At 47.6% G+C, this 17,104-nt stretch overlaps 1 protein-coding gene across 1 annotated transcript; it reads left to right on the top strand.

The window, feature by feature from the left end:
- The first annotated feature begins 758 nt into the window (after nucleotides 1–758).
- On the top strand, nucleotides 759–1,742 carry LOC113184544 (free fatty acid receptor 2-like). The gene has a single exon (XM_026391296.2). The coding sequence runs from the start codon at nucleotides 759–761 to the stop codon at nucleotides 1,740–1,742; it is 984 nt and encodes a 327-aa protein (XP_026247081.2).
- The last annotated feature ends 15,362 nt before the right edge of the window (nucleotides 1,743–17,104 follow it).

The following is a 17,104-nucleotide window of genomic DNA, read 5'->3' as shown; positions in this document are numbered from 1 at the left end:
AGTCTTGTCCTGCTTCTTCATGATGAAGCCGCTTTTCCTTCCTCTCTGTTCACAGACCCATTCACCATCCCCGGATATTTGCTGAGCACCTACTATGCAATGCACACAGTTCTAGGTACTAAAGACACAATGGTGGGCAAGACAGATAACATGGCTGCCCTCATGAAGTGTCCTTTCTAATGAAGACTTGGATACCTCTGAACTTTTCCTAAGGAGGCTTCTGAGGCACCCAAAATTCTTAGGGAATTATTATTATTATTATTATTATTATTATTATTATTATTATTATTTTGCTGGGTGTAGTAGCACATTCCTGTAATCCCAGCAACTCGGGAGGCTGAGGCAGGAGGATCACAAGTTCCAGGCCAGCTGCAGGGACACCCTGTCTCAAAATAGAATAAAAAGGGCTCAAGTGTAGATCAGTAGAGTGCTTGCCACATGTGTGCAAAGCCTTTGGTTTGATCCCCAGTGCTGGGGGAAAAATCGTAGGGACCTAGTCCCCCCAACCCAGCTTTTTTTTGGTGGGTGGGGAGTGGAATAGAGAGGAGGAAGGTGCTAAGGAAGTAATTTGATGGGGAAGCAGTGTGGCCTTCTTTCTCCACCACCCAGAGCGAGCAGAACAAATGTCATTGGAAGGGTTGGTTTTAATTGCTCTGTGCGCAGGGTCTGACTACTGCAAGGAAGTTGATAATGGATTCGCCTTGGTTTGAGATTGATCCCATCAGGAGCCATCCTCTCTTTCCGTCTTTTCAGGAAGGATGGCCCCAGAGCCCCGAAGCTTGGGACTTCTCTTCATTTACTGCATATCTTTTTTCTTTGGTCTCCCCGCCAACCTCCTGGCCCTGCGCGCCTTCGTGGGGCGGGTCCGCCAGCCGCATCCCGCGCCCGTGCACATCCTGCTGCTCAGCCTGACAGTGGCCGACCTCCTGCTCCTGCTGCTGCTGCCCTTCAAGATGATTGAGGCAGCCTACGACTTCCTGTGGCCCCTAGGGAATGCCCTCTGTGCCCTCACGGCCTACGGCTTCTACAGCGGAATCTACTGCAGCACGTGGCTCCTGGCGGGCATCAGCATCGAGCGCTACCGCAGCGTGGCCTTCCCGGTGCAGTACAAGCTGTCCCGCCGGCCCCTGTACGGCGTGATCGCCGCCCTGGTCTCCGGCATCTTGTCCTTCGGACACTGCAGCATTGTGATCATTGTCCAATACCTGCCAACCCACAACGTGAGTGACGCCGAGAGCCTCCCGGTCTGCTACGAGAACTTCACCAAAGAGCAGCTGGACGTGGTGCTGCCCGTGCGCCTGGAGCTGTGCCTGGTCCTCTTCTTCATCCCCATGGCCGTCACCACCTTCTGCTACTGGCGCTTTGTGCACATCATGCTCTCCAGACCCCAAGTGGGGACCAAGAAGCGCTGGAGGGCCGTGGGGCTGGCCGCTGTGACCCTCTTCAATTTCCTGGTCTGCTTCGGGCCCTACAATGTGTCCCACGTGGTGGGGTTCTTCCAGAAGAGCAGCCAGAATTGGCGCGCGTGCGCCGTGCTCTTCAGCGCTCTGAACGCCTGCATCGATCCCTTGATTTTCTACTTCTCCTCCTCCGCCGCGCGCAGGGCCTTTGACAGGGAACTGCGGAGGCTGCAGACCTGGGGGGCTTCCCTGTCGGCCGAGTGGAGAAAAGCCAGGGAGGCGGCCGCGAAGAAAGGAAAGGCGAGTGCAGGCCTGGTCAACGACAGCTTCACCGGAGAATAGGTGGTGTCGCCTTTGAGGGAGGGGGCTCCAAAAGGGAGACATTGAGTCAGAACTGGGTGAGTTCTCCTGCGCCCCTCTGAACAGCCAAAGAAAGTCACAGGCACCTCCACCCCAACTCACCCAATGAGTGAGTGTTTTCATTTCCTTCCGTGGGGTTGGTGACATTTCCTACAGTAAGCCACAAGCCCTGGCATCCTGGGACATCAGAATCTTGGATTCCTCATCGTCACCACTCAGTATCTAGAAGGTCGTGGCATTTACTCACCTACCGCAGAGCTCTCGTCTCTGACCGTGGCCCTGATCCAGAAGAGGGGATCCCCAGGCTGGGTGCACATCTCAGCATGGGCAAGTCTGCAATGCAAGGTGGGCACCTGGAGGTTCCCCACCAGCACCCCAACCACAGCAGGTCTGCCGCAGCAAGAGCAAGAACAAGTGACCTGCGGGGACTCTTGGCCTGAAGAAGCCCAGGTCAAGGTTCTTTGCCAAGTGCTTTCCTTTTACGTTTTCTTCTTCTTTTTTCCCTAATCCATCTTGCCAGAGATCTGTCATTTATATTCTTTAGAAAGTCAAGACCCTTTCCAGCATTCTCTTTGTTGTCTATCTCATTAATCTTTATTCCTATTTATTTTCCTTGTGCTTTCTTAGATCTTTTTTAGTTGCTTCAGTTTTTTTTTTCTTTTTTAAGTTGGGGGTTTCATTAACTTCACTCTCTCTTCCTAACAGATCCTCATGTAAGTGTTTAAGTTCTTAGATTTCCCTGTAAGGACAGCTTAGAACAGATTTTGATTTGCAGAATTTTTATTAGTTTGAGGTCTGTGTCAGTTCTATTTTCCAAAGGACGTTGAGTTCTTTGGCTGTTGAGTTTAGAAATGTTTCTTTGTTTTTAGGCATGTGGGTTTTTACCCCAGGCTCTCCTTTCGTTTCTAACTACATTGCCCTGCAGTCAGAGAATATTATTGAAATGGGTCCAGTTCTTGGAAATTTGTTGAGTATTCCTTTTAATCCCAGAAAAATAATCAGTTTTGAAAAGAAGACAGATTCTACAATCAATGGGTTCCGTCTGGGTTTTACTACACCTCAGATTGAACTTGTCAATTTGTGGTGTTCAAAGCTTTATAATCTTTACATACTTTTTTATTGGTGGTGTTTTGGTTAACAGGGATTGAACCCAGGGGTGCTTAACCACTGAGCCACTTCCCCAGCCCTTTTAAAAAATATCTTATTTAGAGACAGGGTCTTGCTGAGTTGCTTAGGGCCTTGCTAAATTGCTGAGGCTGGCTTTGAACTTGAGATCTTTCTACCTCAGCCTCCCCAGCCGCTGGGATTACAGGTGCACACTACCACACCTGGCTACCTTTACATACTTTTTTGTCTATTCGATCTATCAGTGACAAGGAGAGGGTGTGAGGTGCTTTTCTAGATGGTAAATTTGACTATTTTCTCCTTGTAGTTCTGTCTTGCTGGTGAATTGAAACTTTGAGCATATTTTTTGCCTTAAAATTGATTTTGTCTGATATTAATAGAGCCACACCGATGTGTTTTGAGGTTGCTATTTGCTTGCTACATTTTCACCCATCCTTTTATTTGTAACATTCTATATTCTTGTTTTAGATGCATCTTTTATACATAATACGTGGAGTGGTTGGATTTTTTGGCAATCTGGTCTTTCAACTTGACACTGTGTGTCATTTAACTATATCATTTTGTTTATTTATATTTATGTAATAATAATTTTTCAATATATTTTGGATTATTTCTGTCATCCTATTTTAAACTGTTTCATCGAAGTACACACACATATTGAAATATACACGTACATTGCACAGGGCCAAATGGTAAGCAAACAGGGCAAATGAATTATCACAGAGTGAACTCACCTATTTAAATTTAAAAAAACATGAAATATCTACTTATGCTCTTTGTTTTCCGTGAGCTTTAATGTTTCTCTTTTCTTCTCTCTGGCCTTCTTTGGGGACTGAGGGGTTTTGTTTGTTTGTTTTCTTTTCTTGCTTCATTTCTTGTTCTCCACTAACTTGGAGAGTATTTGCTGTGTTCGTTTAGACATTGTAATATGCTGGGATTTCTCAGTCAGTCCTTCCCTTCCTTCCTTCCTTCTTCTCTTTAAATATCATACATTAAAGAAAAATCAGTGCCAGATGGTTTTGAACTGTGTCAGTCAAGTACAGGAGTTCTAGAGTGTGGTCTGGAGACCCTTTCAGGAGTCTGGGAGCTCAAAATTATTTCCATAATGATGCTAGCATGCCAATTTTTGTTTTTTCACTCTCATTCTTTGACGAGTGATGTGCAATGGAGATTTTTAGATTAGTCTGTTATGGTGTCACACATGTGACACCATAACAGACTAATGCAGGACGCATGGAAATACAGCTGTCTTCCAGGAAGTCAGCCCTTAGAGAGATCTGCAAAAATGTAAAAGGACGCCACCCTTCTCATTAATTTTCTGAAATATCATTATTTTTGTTAAAATGTGTTATTTTGTATTAATGTGTACTGGTTTTATGATTGCTATTATTTTTCAATAAATTCATACATGTTTTCATTTTTTTCTCTCTTAATTTTTTAATTTGGTGTATACCAATTAAATAATTCCAATAATTTTTTAAAGTATTAAAGGGCCCTGAGGGCTGGGGCGTAGCTCAGTGGTGGAGCACTTGCCAAGTATGTACAAAGCCCTGGGTTCCACCCCTGGCACTAGGGAGCATAAAAGCCCTCAGATGTTTGAGAATTGCTCATCTAATGAGATCCTAGATGTGTTTGTCAGCTCATTGTCAGTGTGACTAAAATACATGACAAGAACAACTTAGAGAAGGAAGAGTTTATCTATTTGGGGCTCATGGTCTCAGAGGTCTCAGTCCAGGGTCATCCACAATCCATCACTCTGGGCCTGGGGTAAGGCAGAATATGGTGACCAAAGGGTGTCGTGGAGAAAAGCGGCTCAGTTCTTGTAGCTGGAAAACAGAGAGAGAGAGAGAGAGAGAGAGAGAGAGAGAGAGAGAGAGAGAGAGCGCCAGGGATAAGACACGGTCCAAGGCTGTCGTGTTCCTCACGACAAAAACACTCAGGGTCACTCCAGGGGAACTAGGCTGCACAAAATATCCACACAAGAGACAGAGATACCTTTTTGGGGGGGTCCTTTGGTTCCTCTGACCTTATGGACCTGTGGAAAGAGAGAGAGGAGCACATGCTGAACCCTTTTAAAGGGAAGAAGCCATTCAAATGAGGGAAGGGAAGGATTACAAAGGAATGTGTGAGTGTGGCTCAAGCCCTGTGGGTGACATGCTACACCCGAAGACACACCTTGCTATCTGAGCTGGAACAACGTCCAAGTCACCACGAAATATAGTGATTGGCCAGAGCCTCGTGCTTCAGGACTGGAAGGTGAGGGTCATTCAGAGCAGCTTCCCATAGAAAAGATTTTAAAAGTTTGTCAGGGAAAAAGTTAGGAACAGACAGTGTGCTTTACTTTGGAAGGGGGATTTGTAAAACCCTACAAGTTCCTAAGATCTAATTTATGCAACTACTTCTGTTTCCTAGGACATTGTGTTAATGGGGGAAAGGGGAAGGGTTGACAGGAGCAAGGTTATCCTTGGCCCTATGTGGTTTTCAGGTCAATGCCAGGGAGGGTGAACGTCCACTGGATAGGGACCTAGATGTGAAGTCAGGTCACTTAGTTTGTCTAAACTAGGTAAAATCTTTCTCCTAAAGCAGGGTTCAAAACAGCACACCCCCATCAGTACTTCACATCTCTTTTTGTGTGTGTGATACTAGAGATTATTCGGCGTAACTCTCAGCACTCTTATTCAATATAGCACTTGAAATTCTAGCCAGAGCAATTAGGTAAGAAAAGGAAATTAAAGGGATGCAAATAGGAAAAGAAGTCAAGATATCTCTGTTTGTAGATGATGTGATCCTAGACTTAGGAGATCAATGGAAGGATTTCTCATGTTCCTGGATAGGCAGAATTAATCTTAAAACACACATCTTTTGATAAGTCTATGGTTTGTGTTCTGTTAAACAAGTATGATTTGGAAAGTACAAAATTATGTCAAACAGGCACTTTCAGACTCTATCCAGCTCACACAAAGCCCTTGCAAGATGCTGTTGAGTTCACCTGCAGGGACTACACCCCACCCCAGTGGAGAGGAGAATTGATGACTTATGGGAAATCTCCTCCAGGTTCCTTATGTTTACAATGTCACTTCTGTGATGCTGAAAAGTCTCATCACAGGGGACAGAGCAAGTGATAAGAAGGGGGTGTAAAAGAGCATATGGGGTGGCAGATCTGAAGATAAGAGTTTTATCACAAGGCGCCCTCCTGTAATCCCTTTTTAAAACTGAGCCAGCCATCAGAGGCAGGGATTTGATGTTAGACCTTCTTGGCTGTATCCCTTCTTCCTTAGCAACAGTATTCCTCCATCCCCCTCCATGGTGTGGTTTGGCAGAGCCAAATTCATGCCCCACCTTATACTCCAGAGGTAGATGTGTGACCCAGAACCAGGACCATCAGCAGAGGTCAGCCCCTAACTACAGTGATGGTTCACCTGTGGGCATGTGACTCAGTACAGGCCAAGGAAAGCCAAACTCGCACTTTATGCTTAACCATCAGGAGAAAAAAAAAAACCCTCTGAACTCAAACTTGAACTTGAACTTGAACTTAGCCTATCTCTTCTAGGGGAACTACTTTCAGCCTAAGAGGCTACTGAAGCCTGAAGCCAACTCTAAGGCAACTGGAACAGAGAGAAAACATGTCCAGGAACTTTATGTCCCAAAGCAGGTCTACTCTGGGGCTTTTCAGATCTGGGCACCCCCAATTTTCCCTCCTTAGCTTAAGGAAATTTGATTTTCAGATGTTTTCAACCAAAAGATAAATCATTACACAAACCATCCCAGTTGCAGCCAGCCTTTCTTCATTGCTTTTAAAATCCAGTTTAAGAATTTACACCTCGGATTCCACCTCTTGGGTCCCCTTCTTCCTCCGGGGGAAGTCTTTTCTGCTGTCCTTTAATAAACTTCTAATTTCTACTCTGAAAAAAAAAAGAATTTATACCTGAGCTGGGTGCCATGGCATGCACCTGTAGTCACACCTGTGCAGAAGACTCACACAGAAGAATCACAAGTCCAAGGTCAGCCTGAGCCACACAGGCAACTCAGTGCAACGCTACCTCCAGAAGACTCCCAAAAGCAAAAGATTTAAAAGTATGGAAACTAAAACCATAGCAAACAAGCGTACTTATCATGCAGAACCAATACACTGTGATATTTAGACACAGTCCTCCAGATTTCTAATGTTGGGGTCCCCATTGTGCCTCTTTCTCACTGCGTTTCCACCTTCTTTAAGAGAGACATTATTTTGGAGTGTAAGTGCATCCTTCCTGTCCATGTTTTAAACATGTACTTTGAACTTGAGTCCAGAAACACTCTTTGGTATTATCTTTGTCCATAAATACCATATAGGTCAGGTCATTCTATAACAACCCGTTTTCCACCCCAAATTGTGTCTTTCATATCTACAGATCTCATGGATTTCTTCTGTCTGCTATAATATTCCATCATATTAATATACCAAATTATATATTTTTCATTCTACTATTGATAGACATTTAGCTAATTTCCCATTTGCACCAGCATAACCATCCTGCTGAGAACATCCCCCAGTGTCTCTTTGTACGTGAGTGGCACAGCTCTCTACTAGGTGGTATGGAGGGTGCAGTTTCAGTAGAAGCTGTCAAGATGCTCTGCAAAGAAATGGCATAAATCTAGCTCTTTCTGAAAAAGGGCTCATCAGTGCAGACCACAGCAGTCTTCCCGAGGGCCCCCTCCCAACCCTGGTCCTCAGGCAGCACGAAGTACTGAGGAGCAGGGAATGTGTCAGGAAAGGCCTGACACCCTCAAGGTCACCCCGTGGATTGGTACACATGCCGCATACATGTCTGGATTGTGGTGGGGAGAAGTGGGGCAGAGGACCTCTCTAGAGCTCCAAGGAGCAGAGAAGCAAGTGGTTCATCTCCCTGGACCATGCCTCTCCTAACCAAATCCAGATGGGTCCGAACATTCAAGAAAAGCATAAAGATAACAGGATACAGTTCAATTCATCAGAGGGGTTTCTTCCTCAAGTTCACCATTTATAAAGAAAGGGCACATGTGTCAGAGAGAAATGGTGAATGGAAACTAGAAAATGTTGGTCCTGAAGATGGTGGAGATGGAAGAGAGAGAGAGAAAAGGGAAAATGAAGATGCTGGGATGGTGAGGGAGGATCTGGGGTGGTGGTCAGGCTTCCTGGCTCATGGGAATGAAAATGAAGCCACTGTTGGTCCTGGGTCATGTGATGTGGCCACGACAAGACACTGTCACCAGGCAGATGAAACAGAATCTGTCTGTATTCATGCGTCTGGGTCAAATGGCTTCCAAAGGAACTGGAGCCCCCCCAGATCTATATGGCTCCAGGGAAGAACAGGCGAGAAGAAGGCAGACAGAGCACAGGGGCAGGGGACAGGCCAGTGGGAGATGAAGTCAGAGAGGGAGACAGCGTCGGAGGCCCTGCCTGCAGAGAGCAATGGGCTGGGCCAGGACCCCTGGCCCCCTTCTTGGATGTCCTTGTGACTACGGGCTTTGGAAGGTTTCATGGGGTAGGGCTGAAGCTAAGCAAGTCCAGCCGGCTCCTGAGTAGGAACAACTGACCAGACAAGGAGAGTAGCCAGGGACAGGGCTGGGAGTGCGGGGGAAGCTGACCGATTGTTCCTGTAGAATAATCTGTCAAGAGGAGACGTTAAACAGGATGCCTGAAATTTGAGAGCAGAACAAGTCTGAAAAGAAGAATCATCAGGGTTTGAGACTGAGAAGAGAATAATTAGATTTGTGGGAACAGACTTTTGGGGGGAAACTCCGAGGGCTACGAGAAAGAGAAAGAGCTCCACTCTTTAACCAAGGGTTGAGAAAGAACTCAACTCTTGACCTTCCTCTTCCGGCCCACAGCAAGTTCAAGTGGAAAGGTTCTCGGCTCCCGGGTGACCCCGAGACGGCAGAGAGACACTTATTTCTGCGTCCTATTCCACACCTTAATAAACACCCCTTGAATGCCCATCTCCAATAGCCACCTGCTTAGGAACAGGATGAAGCTGATTACCTAAAATACTGAGCAGAAGAGGAAAGGCCGGGAGACCCAAGTGGTCAGCTCTACCCAGCTGGGACTAAAGGTCTTTGCCTACATCCCCAGTGGTGGGTGAAGACAGAAGAGTAAAAGTTCAAGAAAACTGAATGGGGACTAAGAGACAGACCAGTGGAGGGATTACCCCAGTGGAGGTGGGAGGGCATCTGGCAGAGTTGGTCACCCCTGTCAAGAGCACAGAATTGCCCCGGCATTCAAAAAGCCTATGATGTGACGGTCCTTAAGCCACTGTCACTGGGGACCTGCACCCACTCCCCCTCCTTCCAGTTTTCCTTTAGTCAATCCCTCTTTCTTCTTTGTGTCCATATGGCATGAGGTTTTGGGGGACAGGGGCTGGGGGAAGGTTGGCCCCACCCACTTGCAGGGGAGGGCACGTGGCCCTTTCCTTGGACTCATGAAGGATGTTTTCTAGAATATTCAGGAAAGAAACATTCTCTTTTCACAGGTTGTTTAGAAAGATGGAATGGAATCCTGGAGCTTCTAGAAGTCATCTTTGGCATGAGAACAAAGCCCGCAGAGGAGAGCAGCGCTGAGACACAAAATCAGATGACAAGTGGTGGCATTTGAGCACCCAGATACGGCTGTTTCTGAAGCTGTTTTTCCTCAATGCTTCAATCTCATAGCCAATAAATCCCAGAGTGTGCTTATTCAGCTTATGAATGGTGAACTTGGGGAAGAAACCCCTCTGATGAATCATGTGGAATCAGTTCATACTAAGATTTTTAAAGAGAACTTGTCACTAATAAGAGAATCATTGAGAATAGGTACCTTTGATTTTAATATTTTCTGATTTTGTAGTATAAATGAGAGCAGATTCAAGGCTATCTGTAGATTAATGTGTGATTCTGTTGCATTTTGACATGTAAGGGTTAGGATAGCCCCTGGGCCGGGCGAGGCACACAGCTCTGGGCAGGCAGGAGATTGCCCTCATTGCTCCCATAAATCAGATCCCTGGGTAAGAACAAAGACTCATATCAGAAGTGCGTTCTGCAGTTTTAAAAGTGTTTCTGCACATACTATAAAACAAGCATAAACCATCCTACATCATTGGTTTCTTATGCCTTTTCTTTTTCCTGGTACTAGAGATTGAACCCAGAGATGCTCTACTTCTGATCTATATCCCCAGCTCTTTTAATTTTTTTTTCCTTTTGAGACCAGGTGTTGCTAAGTTGCAGCAGCTGGCCTCAGGCCTGCCATCCTCCTGCCTCAGACTCTCCAGTAATGGGACCACATGCATGTGCCACCACACCAAGCCTCCTATGCCTTCTAATCAGTGAGGTCTACCAAATCCAGCAAGGCGAGATGCCTTGCTCAAAAATATATGCCAGACAGACATTGGAGCAGGAGGATTGTGAGTTCAAAGCCAGCCTCGTCAAAAGCGAGGTGCTAAGCAACCCAGTGAGACCCTGTCTCTAAATAAAATACCAAAAAGGGGCTGGGGATGTGGCTCAGTGGCTGAGTGCTCCTGAATTCAATCCCCGGTACCCAAGGGGAAAAACACACACACACACACACACACACACACACACACACACACACACACATACACACAGACATATCCAGACAGTGGCCACCCCTGCACCAGAATCTGTGAAGGACTCTGGATCCAATGTTCCTTCTGTTACACCAAGTTCCTCTCACAAGATAGTAGCCAGTATGTGGCACTCAGGGACAGCAGTGCAGAGGAAAGCCCACCCTCCCCAGGGGAGGCACTCATAAGGGTGCCCAGAGGAAGAACATGGCCCGGTTGAGGCTGGTGGACTAGGCTCCAGGAAGGCTGCGGACTCCATCTCTTCCTTCAGGAACTTACCTCCCTCTATTTATCCACCCAGCACCCACGGACAACCTTCCTGGGAGTCTGTGCCTCCTCCAGGTAGGAGCAGTAGATGATGACTTGCTTTCCCAGAGTCCCCTCTCATCTAGGACACAGACTGTGACAGAGGTGCCATCGAGTAGTGTCCCAAGTGGGAGCCGTGCTGCAAAGCTGTGCTGGGAAACCAGGAAGCTGTTTGGGGAGGGGACAGACAGCGCAGCCAGGTTCAGGGCCGCAGAGGAGAAGTCCTGGGTGGGCAGCAGCAGTACCCCAGGTGTGAGCTGCGGGGTCTGCGCCAGGCGTGTAGACAGCGCTGTGTCTCCAAGCACAACCTCCCCTCCTGCTCCTCAGGCTGTCCTGGGAGCCCATGGCTAACTAATAGTCTTTAACCACAAAATTCCTTTTCTGCTCAGCCAAGCAAGAGGGGAGCCTTGTATGTTCAGAGAAGGCTGGAATCAGAAGGCACGGAGGTCTCCATTTGGACCTGCCTCCTGTCTATGCCTTCAGTCCTTCTGAACCTCTTGGTCCTGCGTGTCCTCCAAGGAAGAAGCAGCCCAGCTCCTGCTGTGACTCTCGGACTGGGCCTTGGTCGGTCTTGTTCTCCTGGCCAGGCACCTCCTGGCTGGAGTCTGGTGCAGGGACAGGATTTGTTCTGCTCTGTTCATCTGCGTCTTGACCCTAGGATTCAGCAGCACTCTGGCCTGGGCCACCATAAGGGAACCCACCAGCCTCCATTTCTATATAAGAACGTTGTCGCACAATATGGCTGTGGGGCAAGGAACACGGGAAAACTTAATGCCAGGATCCTGGAGGGAAATCAAGCCTGCTGATGCTTCTGCCTGGGTCCTGCAGGAGCAGAAGCCCGTGAATACGGGGCCTTGGCACTGAGTTAAATGTTCCTTGTGCTCTGAACTATGCTAGATCCCCCCAAAGACTCCCACTGCAGGAAGACAAGGGTGTTCCCTTGTCCAGGGCACCTGCCTGCATCCTTATTCACCCGTCATTCCTTCCACCATCAGCTGGGTTCATGGAGTGCCTGCTCCATGACAGACATTAGTCAAGGTGCTCAGAAGCATTCCGGCTCTCATGCAGGTTAAGGTCCACAGGGAGTCATGGAGGACTGCTGGGTGGACCCCTTCTGGCCTGGAGTTTGGGGGGCTGCCCAGGAATAAGAAACACTTCAGACAGGGTCAGCGCTCCAGCAGATTGGCACAGGCAGAGCTAAAGCTCTGCCTAAAGCTCAGCAAGTAATGCCAGGTGTTAACAAATGGGAAGGCATCGAATTAAAAAGCTTCTGCACAGCCAAGGAAACAATTGGAATGTGAAGACAGAACCCACAGAATGGGAAAAAAAATTTTTGCTAGCTACTATTCTGATAGAGAATTAATATCTAGAATATATAGAGACAAACTTTATACCAAGAAAATCAAATAACCCAATTAATAAAGGGGCCAATGAATTAAACAGACACTTCTCAAAAGAAGAAATACACATGGTCCACAAATACATAAAAGAAATGTTCAACATCATTAGCAATGAGGGAAACACAAGTAAAACTGCACTGAGACTCCATCCCAAGCATCAGAATGGCAGCCGTCAAGAATACAAATACTAACAAATGCTGGGCAGGACGTGGAGAAAAGGACACGTTTACACTGTTGGTACAACTGTAAGTTAGCACAGCCACAATGGAAATCAGTGTGAAGTCTCCTCAAAAGACTAGACATGGGACCCCCATGGGACCCAGCTCTGCCACTCCTGGCATCTACCCTGAAGAATTAAAGGCACCTCACTGCAGGGATCCTGCACACCCATGTTTACCAGCAAGTTCCCAATAGGCAAACTCTGGAACCAGCCTAGGTGTCCACCAGTGCATGGCTGGATAAAGAAAATGTGCTAGATATACACAACGGAGTTTTATACAGCCATAAAGAAAAATGAAATTCTGGCATTTTCAGGAAAATGGATGGAACTAGAGCCCATTATATTAAGAGAAATAAGTCAAACTCAGAAGGTTAAAGGCCTTCTGTTTTCTCTCCTATGCAAAAGCTAGAGAGGAAAAAGGAAAAGAAAGGTGGGGACAGATCTCATGAACTCAAAGGGAGGTCAGTAGAGGAAAGGGACCAGGGGTGGGGGGGAGTGGGGAGGGGAAAGTGCTGGGGAGTGATATTGGCCTAATTATATTGTTATGTTGTGTGTGGTGTGCATGTGTGAATATATAACAACAAATCCCATAAATATGTACAACTGCAATGCACCAAGAAAAAAATGTTAGAGAAAATAAAATAAATAAATTATATGGTGGAAAAGAAAAAAAAAAAAACACTTTAAATGCTCAAACTGTAAAAGGCCCAAGAGAGTTTACAGTGTCATTTTGATATGCAAGTGGCTTCTTCCTCCCTGTTTCTGGGCCAAGAGGGTATGAGACAGCAAATAAAAATGATCTGTTGGCTAAACCTGAAAATATATTCATGTGTGCATTTCTTAATTGTTAGACTCCGTAAAAGAGTTTTTACTGGAGCAACAGAAAACCAGATCAGCTACAAAGAGTCAGGGTAAGTCACTCCAAGCAAGCACTATCACAAAGGCACAGATCTCCAGATGGAAACAAGGTCGACGTGGCTGCAGATGCACATCACAAGACATTGCATGACCACAGAGGAACGGCTCAAGGGTTCAGGAGAGGAGAAGCAGGGCAGGGTCCATGGGGAGAGAGAAGGCGGGCTCACATCTCTATTGGGGGCGGGCTCACCTCTCTGTTGCTCTGGAACCACAGCGGAGCACATAGGGACTAGTCAACCTATTCCAAGTGGCGATCAGGTCTGAGGCTCAAGGCAAGTGGTCCCGTGGTCTATAGCTAAGCCATGGGGTGGGAATAAAAACTGGCCGAGATGAGAAGAGGAGCAAGTAAATGAAAGCAAATCACTGGATCACACCAGGATGTCAAAGAGTCTAGAATAAAAACACAAACTCAGGCCCAGATTATGACCCAGATTATGTCCCTAGAGCTTTAATTCTATCAACCCCAATCTCCACTAAACCCCGCAAGATGGGCTCTGACATTATGTCCCCTTCACGGGGAATGAACAGGAGATTAAATGACTTGTCCATACCCACCCAGTTGAGGGGTCCCTAGAGGCTGGGACCAGGCAATCTGCCTCCCATCCCTGCCCTTGACCACCACCCTACACAGCCCTTGGAGAGCCCTCTCCAGATAACAGGAAACTGTCCACGTTCTCCACTTAGGAATCAATAGTGCAGACTCCTGGGATCAGTTCTGGGGAAGAGCTGAGATTTTTCAGGTTCTCTCCTGAGAGTAACCAACTGTGATGACACCGCCTATCCTGATGTCGCCGCCCATCCCTGAGCACAGCCAGAGGAGGCGGCAGTAGCTGCAACTCCACCATTTCCTAAAGGAAGTTAAAAACCCAGAATCAAGTGAGGTCCCAGGAGACTGCCTATGCTCTAGAGAATTGCTGATGGCGGGCAATAGAAGGACTCAGGAGACAAGGTCAGGGTTCAATCCCAAAGGACAGACAGAGCCAGGGAGGTACAGGATCAGAGAAGGGATCAGTGTTAGAGAGGTGCTGGTTATGGGCAGACCGCCTGGTGCTGAATGGGGCAGGGGTGGGGCACAAGGAACAGCCGAGGTCACAGCCTCCAGGCAGGCAGACATTTCTCCCTCTGACTCCGGGGCAGCCAGTGTTCTGTCTCTGGATCAGGAGTGGAGTGGGAGACGCTGTGGCTGGAAGGCTCTGGGGGTCTGTCTAGGATGGGAACACAATGGGTCCCTTGTGTGGCTACTGGAAAGAGGCTGAGGATGGCTCCTGTTAAGAGTCTGTTTATCTGGTTACAATTTATCATAGGGGAGTATTTTTGCAGTTTTGCAAAGCACTTCTCCTATGTTACCTCATTGGATCACTTTTTAGTTTTTGGCTAAGATCAAGTGTAGTATCGGTTCTTGTCAGTTTAACGTGTTGCCTCATTCATCCTCCTAAACATGCCTGTTCTACTTGCAGAGGGCTACAGTCTACATCAAGCCCCGGGAAGTGAAGCCACCCACCCCCGCCCCAGACCTCACAGATGATCCACACAGAGCATATGAGGGGGATCCAGTCTAGCTTCCCAATCACCTGGCCCGTCTGCCCTGAGCTCTGCCTTTGGAAGGCTCATGAGGGAACTGTTTCTGCTTCTCTTTTGCAAATATGAAATTATATTAATGATGCTTTTTCATACTTTTTACTTTATCCCGTTCCAATTCCTCTCTCTCCACACCCCCGCCCCCCCACAACCCTCTGCTCTTAAGGAGATGCATTGGCCGGAGCCGGGACCCAACGCTGGCCCATGCAAAAGATTCCTGATACTCCACAGACCAGCGTGGAGTCGTCTTTGGGGTGATCCCACTAACCGCAGAGAAGATGCCCTCGCCAGACAGGGGCAGCGTGCGTGCGTCATGGAAGCCCGGGGTTTCTGGGAGCTTATCAGACAAGAGGGTTGTAAAGGGGGAAGGAGGGGAGGCCGGCTTCTGGAAGCAGGAAGAACTCCACATGGCCTCAGCTGGCACTCCCAGGCCTGGCGCGCTTCCTGCTCCCCCAGGCTCACCACCTGGACAGGATGGGGACACACCTTCGGTGACCAGGGTGGGAAGGACAGAATGGCAGTGGTCATGGGAACCACTGGGACTGGACTTCTGCCCCAGAACCCATCAACGTCCGTGGCCTACAGAGCCTACTGTGTGGACAGGGGTGGGTAGGACAGCAGGAGGGCAGACACTCTTGAATGGGTCTTTAAAAACTGTCAGTCAGGAAAATGCCTCGTGAAGACAGGCAGTTTGGAGAGCTTCCAGAAGGAACCAATCATGCCAACACCTAGATTATATACTTCCAGGCTCTAGAACTGTGAGAGAATATATTCATGCTGGGTAAAGCCACCCAATTTGTGATCATTTGTTACAGCAGCCACAGGAAACTGATACAGATAAGCTAGGTTTGAATCCTAACTTTGCTAATGATTTTCATGAACGTGAGAAAGTAACAACTTATCTGAATCCCAGGTTCCTCATCTATAAAATGGAGATAATGGTACTTACCTCCTAGGGTCCTTAGGAAGATTAAATGACATACAAAAGTAAACTTTTGCATTGTATTTGGTATGCATAATCGCCGAATAAGTGGGGAAAACCACAACAGCCATAAATTAGAAAATTTCATTCCTTAACTCAAAACCTTCCAATATGTCTTCTCTTACTTTAAGAATAAAATCCAAATCCTTACCTTGGACTAAGAGCCCAATAGGAAGTACCCTTCCCAGACCACCACCACCCCTGTCACATCTTTGTCCTCCTGTCCCATCATACTTCCTCCTGCTTATTCCACCCCAGCCACACTGGCCTTCTTTCAGTTTCTCTACCATACCAAGCTCCACTGATACCTCAGGGCCTTTGCACAAACTACCTGTCCCCTAGCTCTTCATACGGAGGACTCCTTCAACCCTCAGCTCAAATGTTACCCATTCAGGGAACACGCCCTTGCCTCCCAGCTAAACACACCACTCCATCCTACGCTACTTTATTAGGTCCTTCTGTTTTATGTCCTTCATGGAACATGCCACTGTCAGCAGTTACCTTCTCTATTCGTGTAGATACTGTAGTATGTTCTCACCTCTCCCCAACCAGATTGCAAATTCTCTAAAGGCAAGAGCAACGTCTGTCTTGCCTGCTGTTCTGTCCCCATTCATTCATAGACGGAAGTGAGTGATCATCTGGTTGTCCCTTGCCCTCTGCTGCCTAATCCAAGGGACTTAGGGGAGAACTTGAGACTATGAGGGCTGTCCCAGGTCCCCAAAGCTAAGAAGACACTGGTGGAAAGAGATGAGGTGGCCCAGAAAGCAGAGAGAGTCCCCTGGGAAAGGCGGGAGTGTCTGAGCAGAGCGGAGCCCGTGTCCCGGGCAGCAGAGGCCACGTGGGGCCACCTGGCTCAAGAGGATTTTCTGGGCTGGCTGGAGCCCCTGCACTTGGACGTCGACATCCCGGTTTATATACAGTGTGCTCTGCTGCCCAAGGAACCAGGCGACCCAAAACCAGGGTCTGGAACCTGCCCAGACTGGATCATGTGGGAAAGGAATGGGAACTGGATGCTGCCCACAGCCGGGAAGGAAAGGGGTCGGAAGGGAAGGACAGAGGCAGGGGTCCCTTAATGGGGTGTCGGTGAAAATGACCAGGAAGAACCGTCCCGGGGGGCGTGGATGTAGGAAGAGCCTGGGGAGAAGACTCGGAACTTGGATTTCTGAGAATGATCAAGTAGATTTGAAGGGGCGGAGGGTTGGGGAGAAGCAGGGAGTGTCCGTCTGCCTCTCTGGAAGGGT

Source organism: Urocitellus parryii, chromosome 15 (genome assembly GCF_045843805.1).
Source record: "Urocitellus parryii isolate mUroPar1 chromosome 15, mUroPar1.hap1, whole genome shotgun sequence".
In the NCBI taxonomy this organism is placed as follows: domain Eukaryota; kingdom Metazoa; phylum Chordata; class Mammalia; order Rodentia; family Sciuridae; genus Urocitellus; species Urocitellus parryii.
This window is presented reverse-complemented; position numbering and strand designations above follow the sequence as displayed.

Excerpts from the sequence above, each read along its gene's own strand:
- LOC113184544 (XM_026391296.2), top strand. The coding sequence starts at position 759 with ATGGCCCCAGAGCCCCGAAGCTTGGGACTTCTCTTCATTTACTGCATA.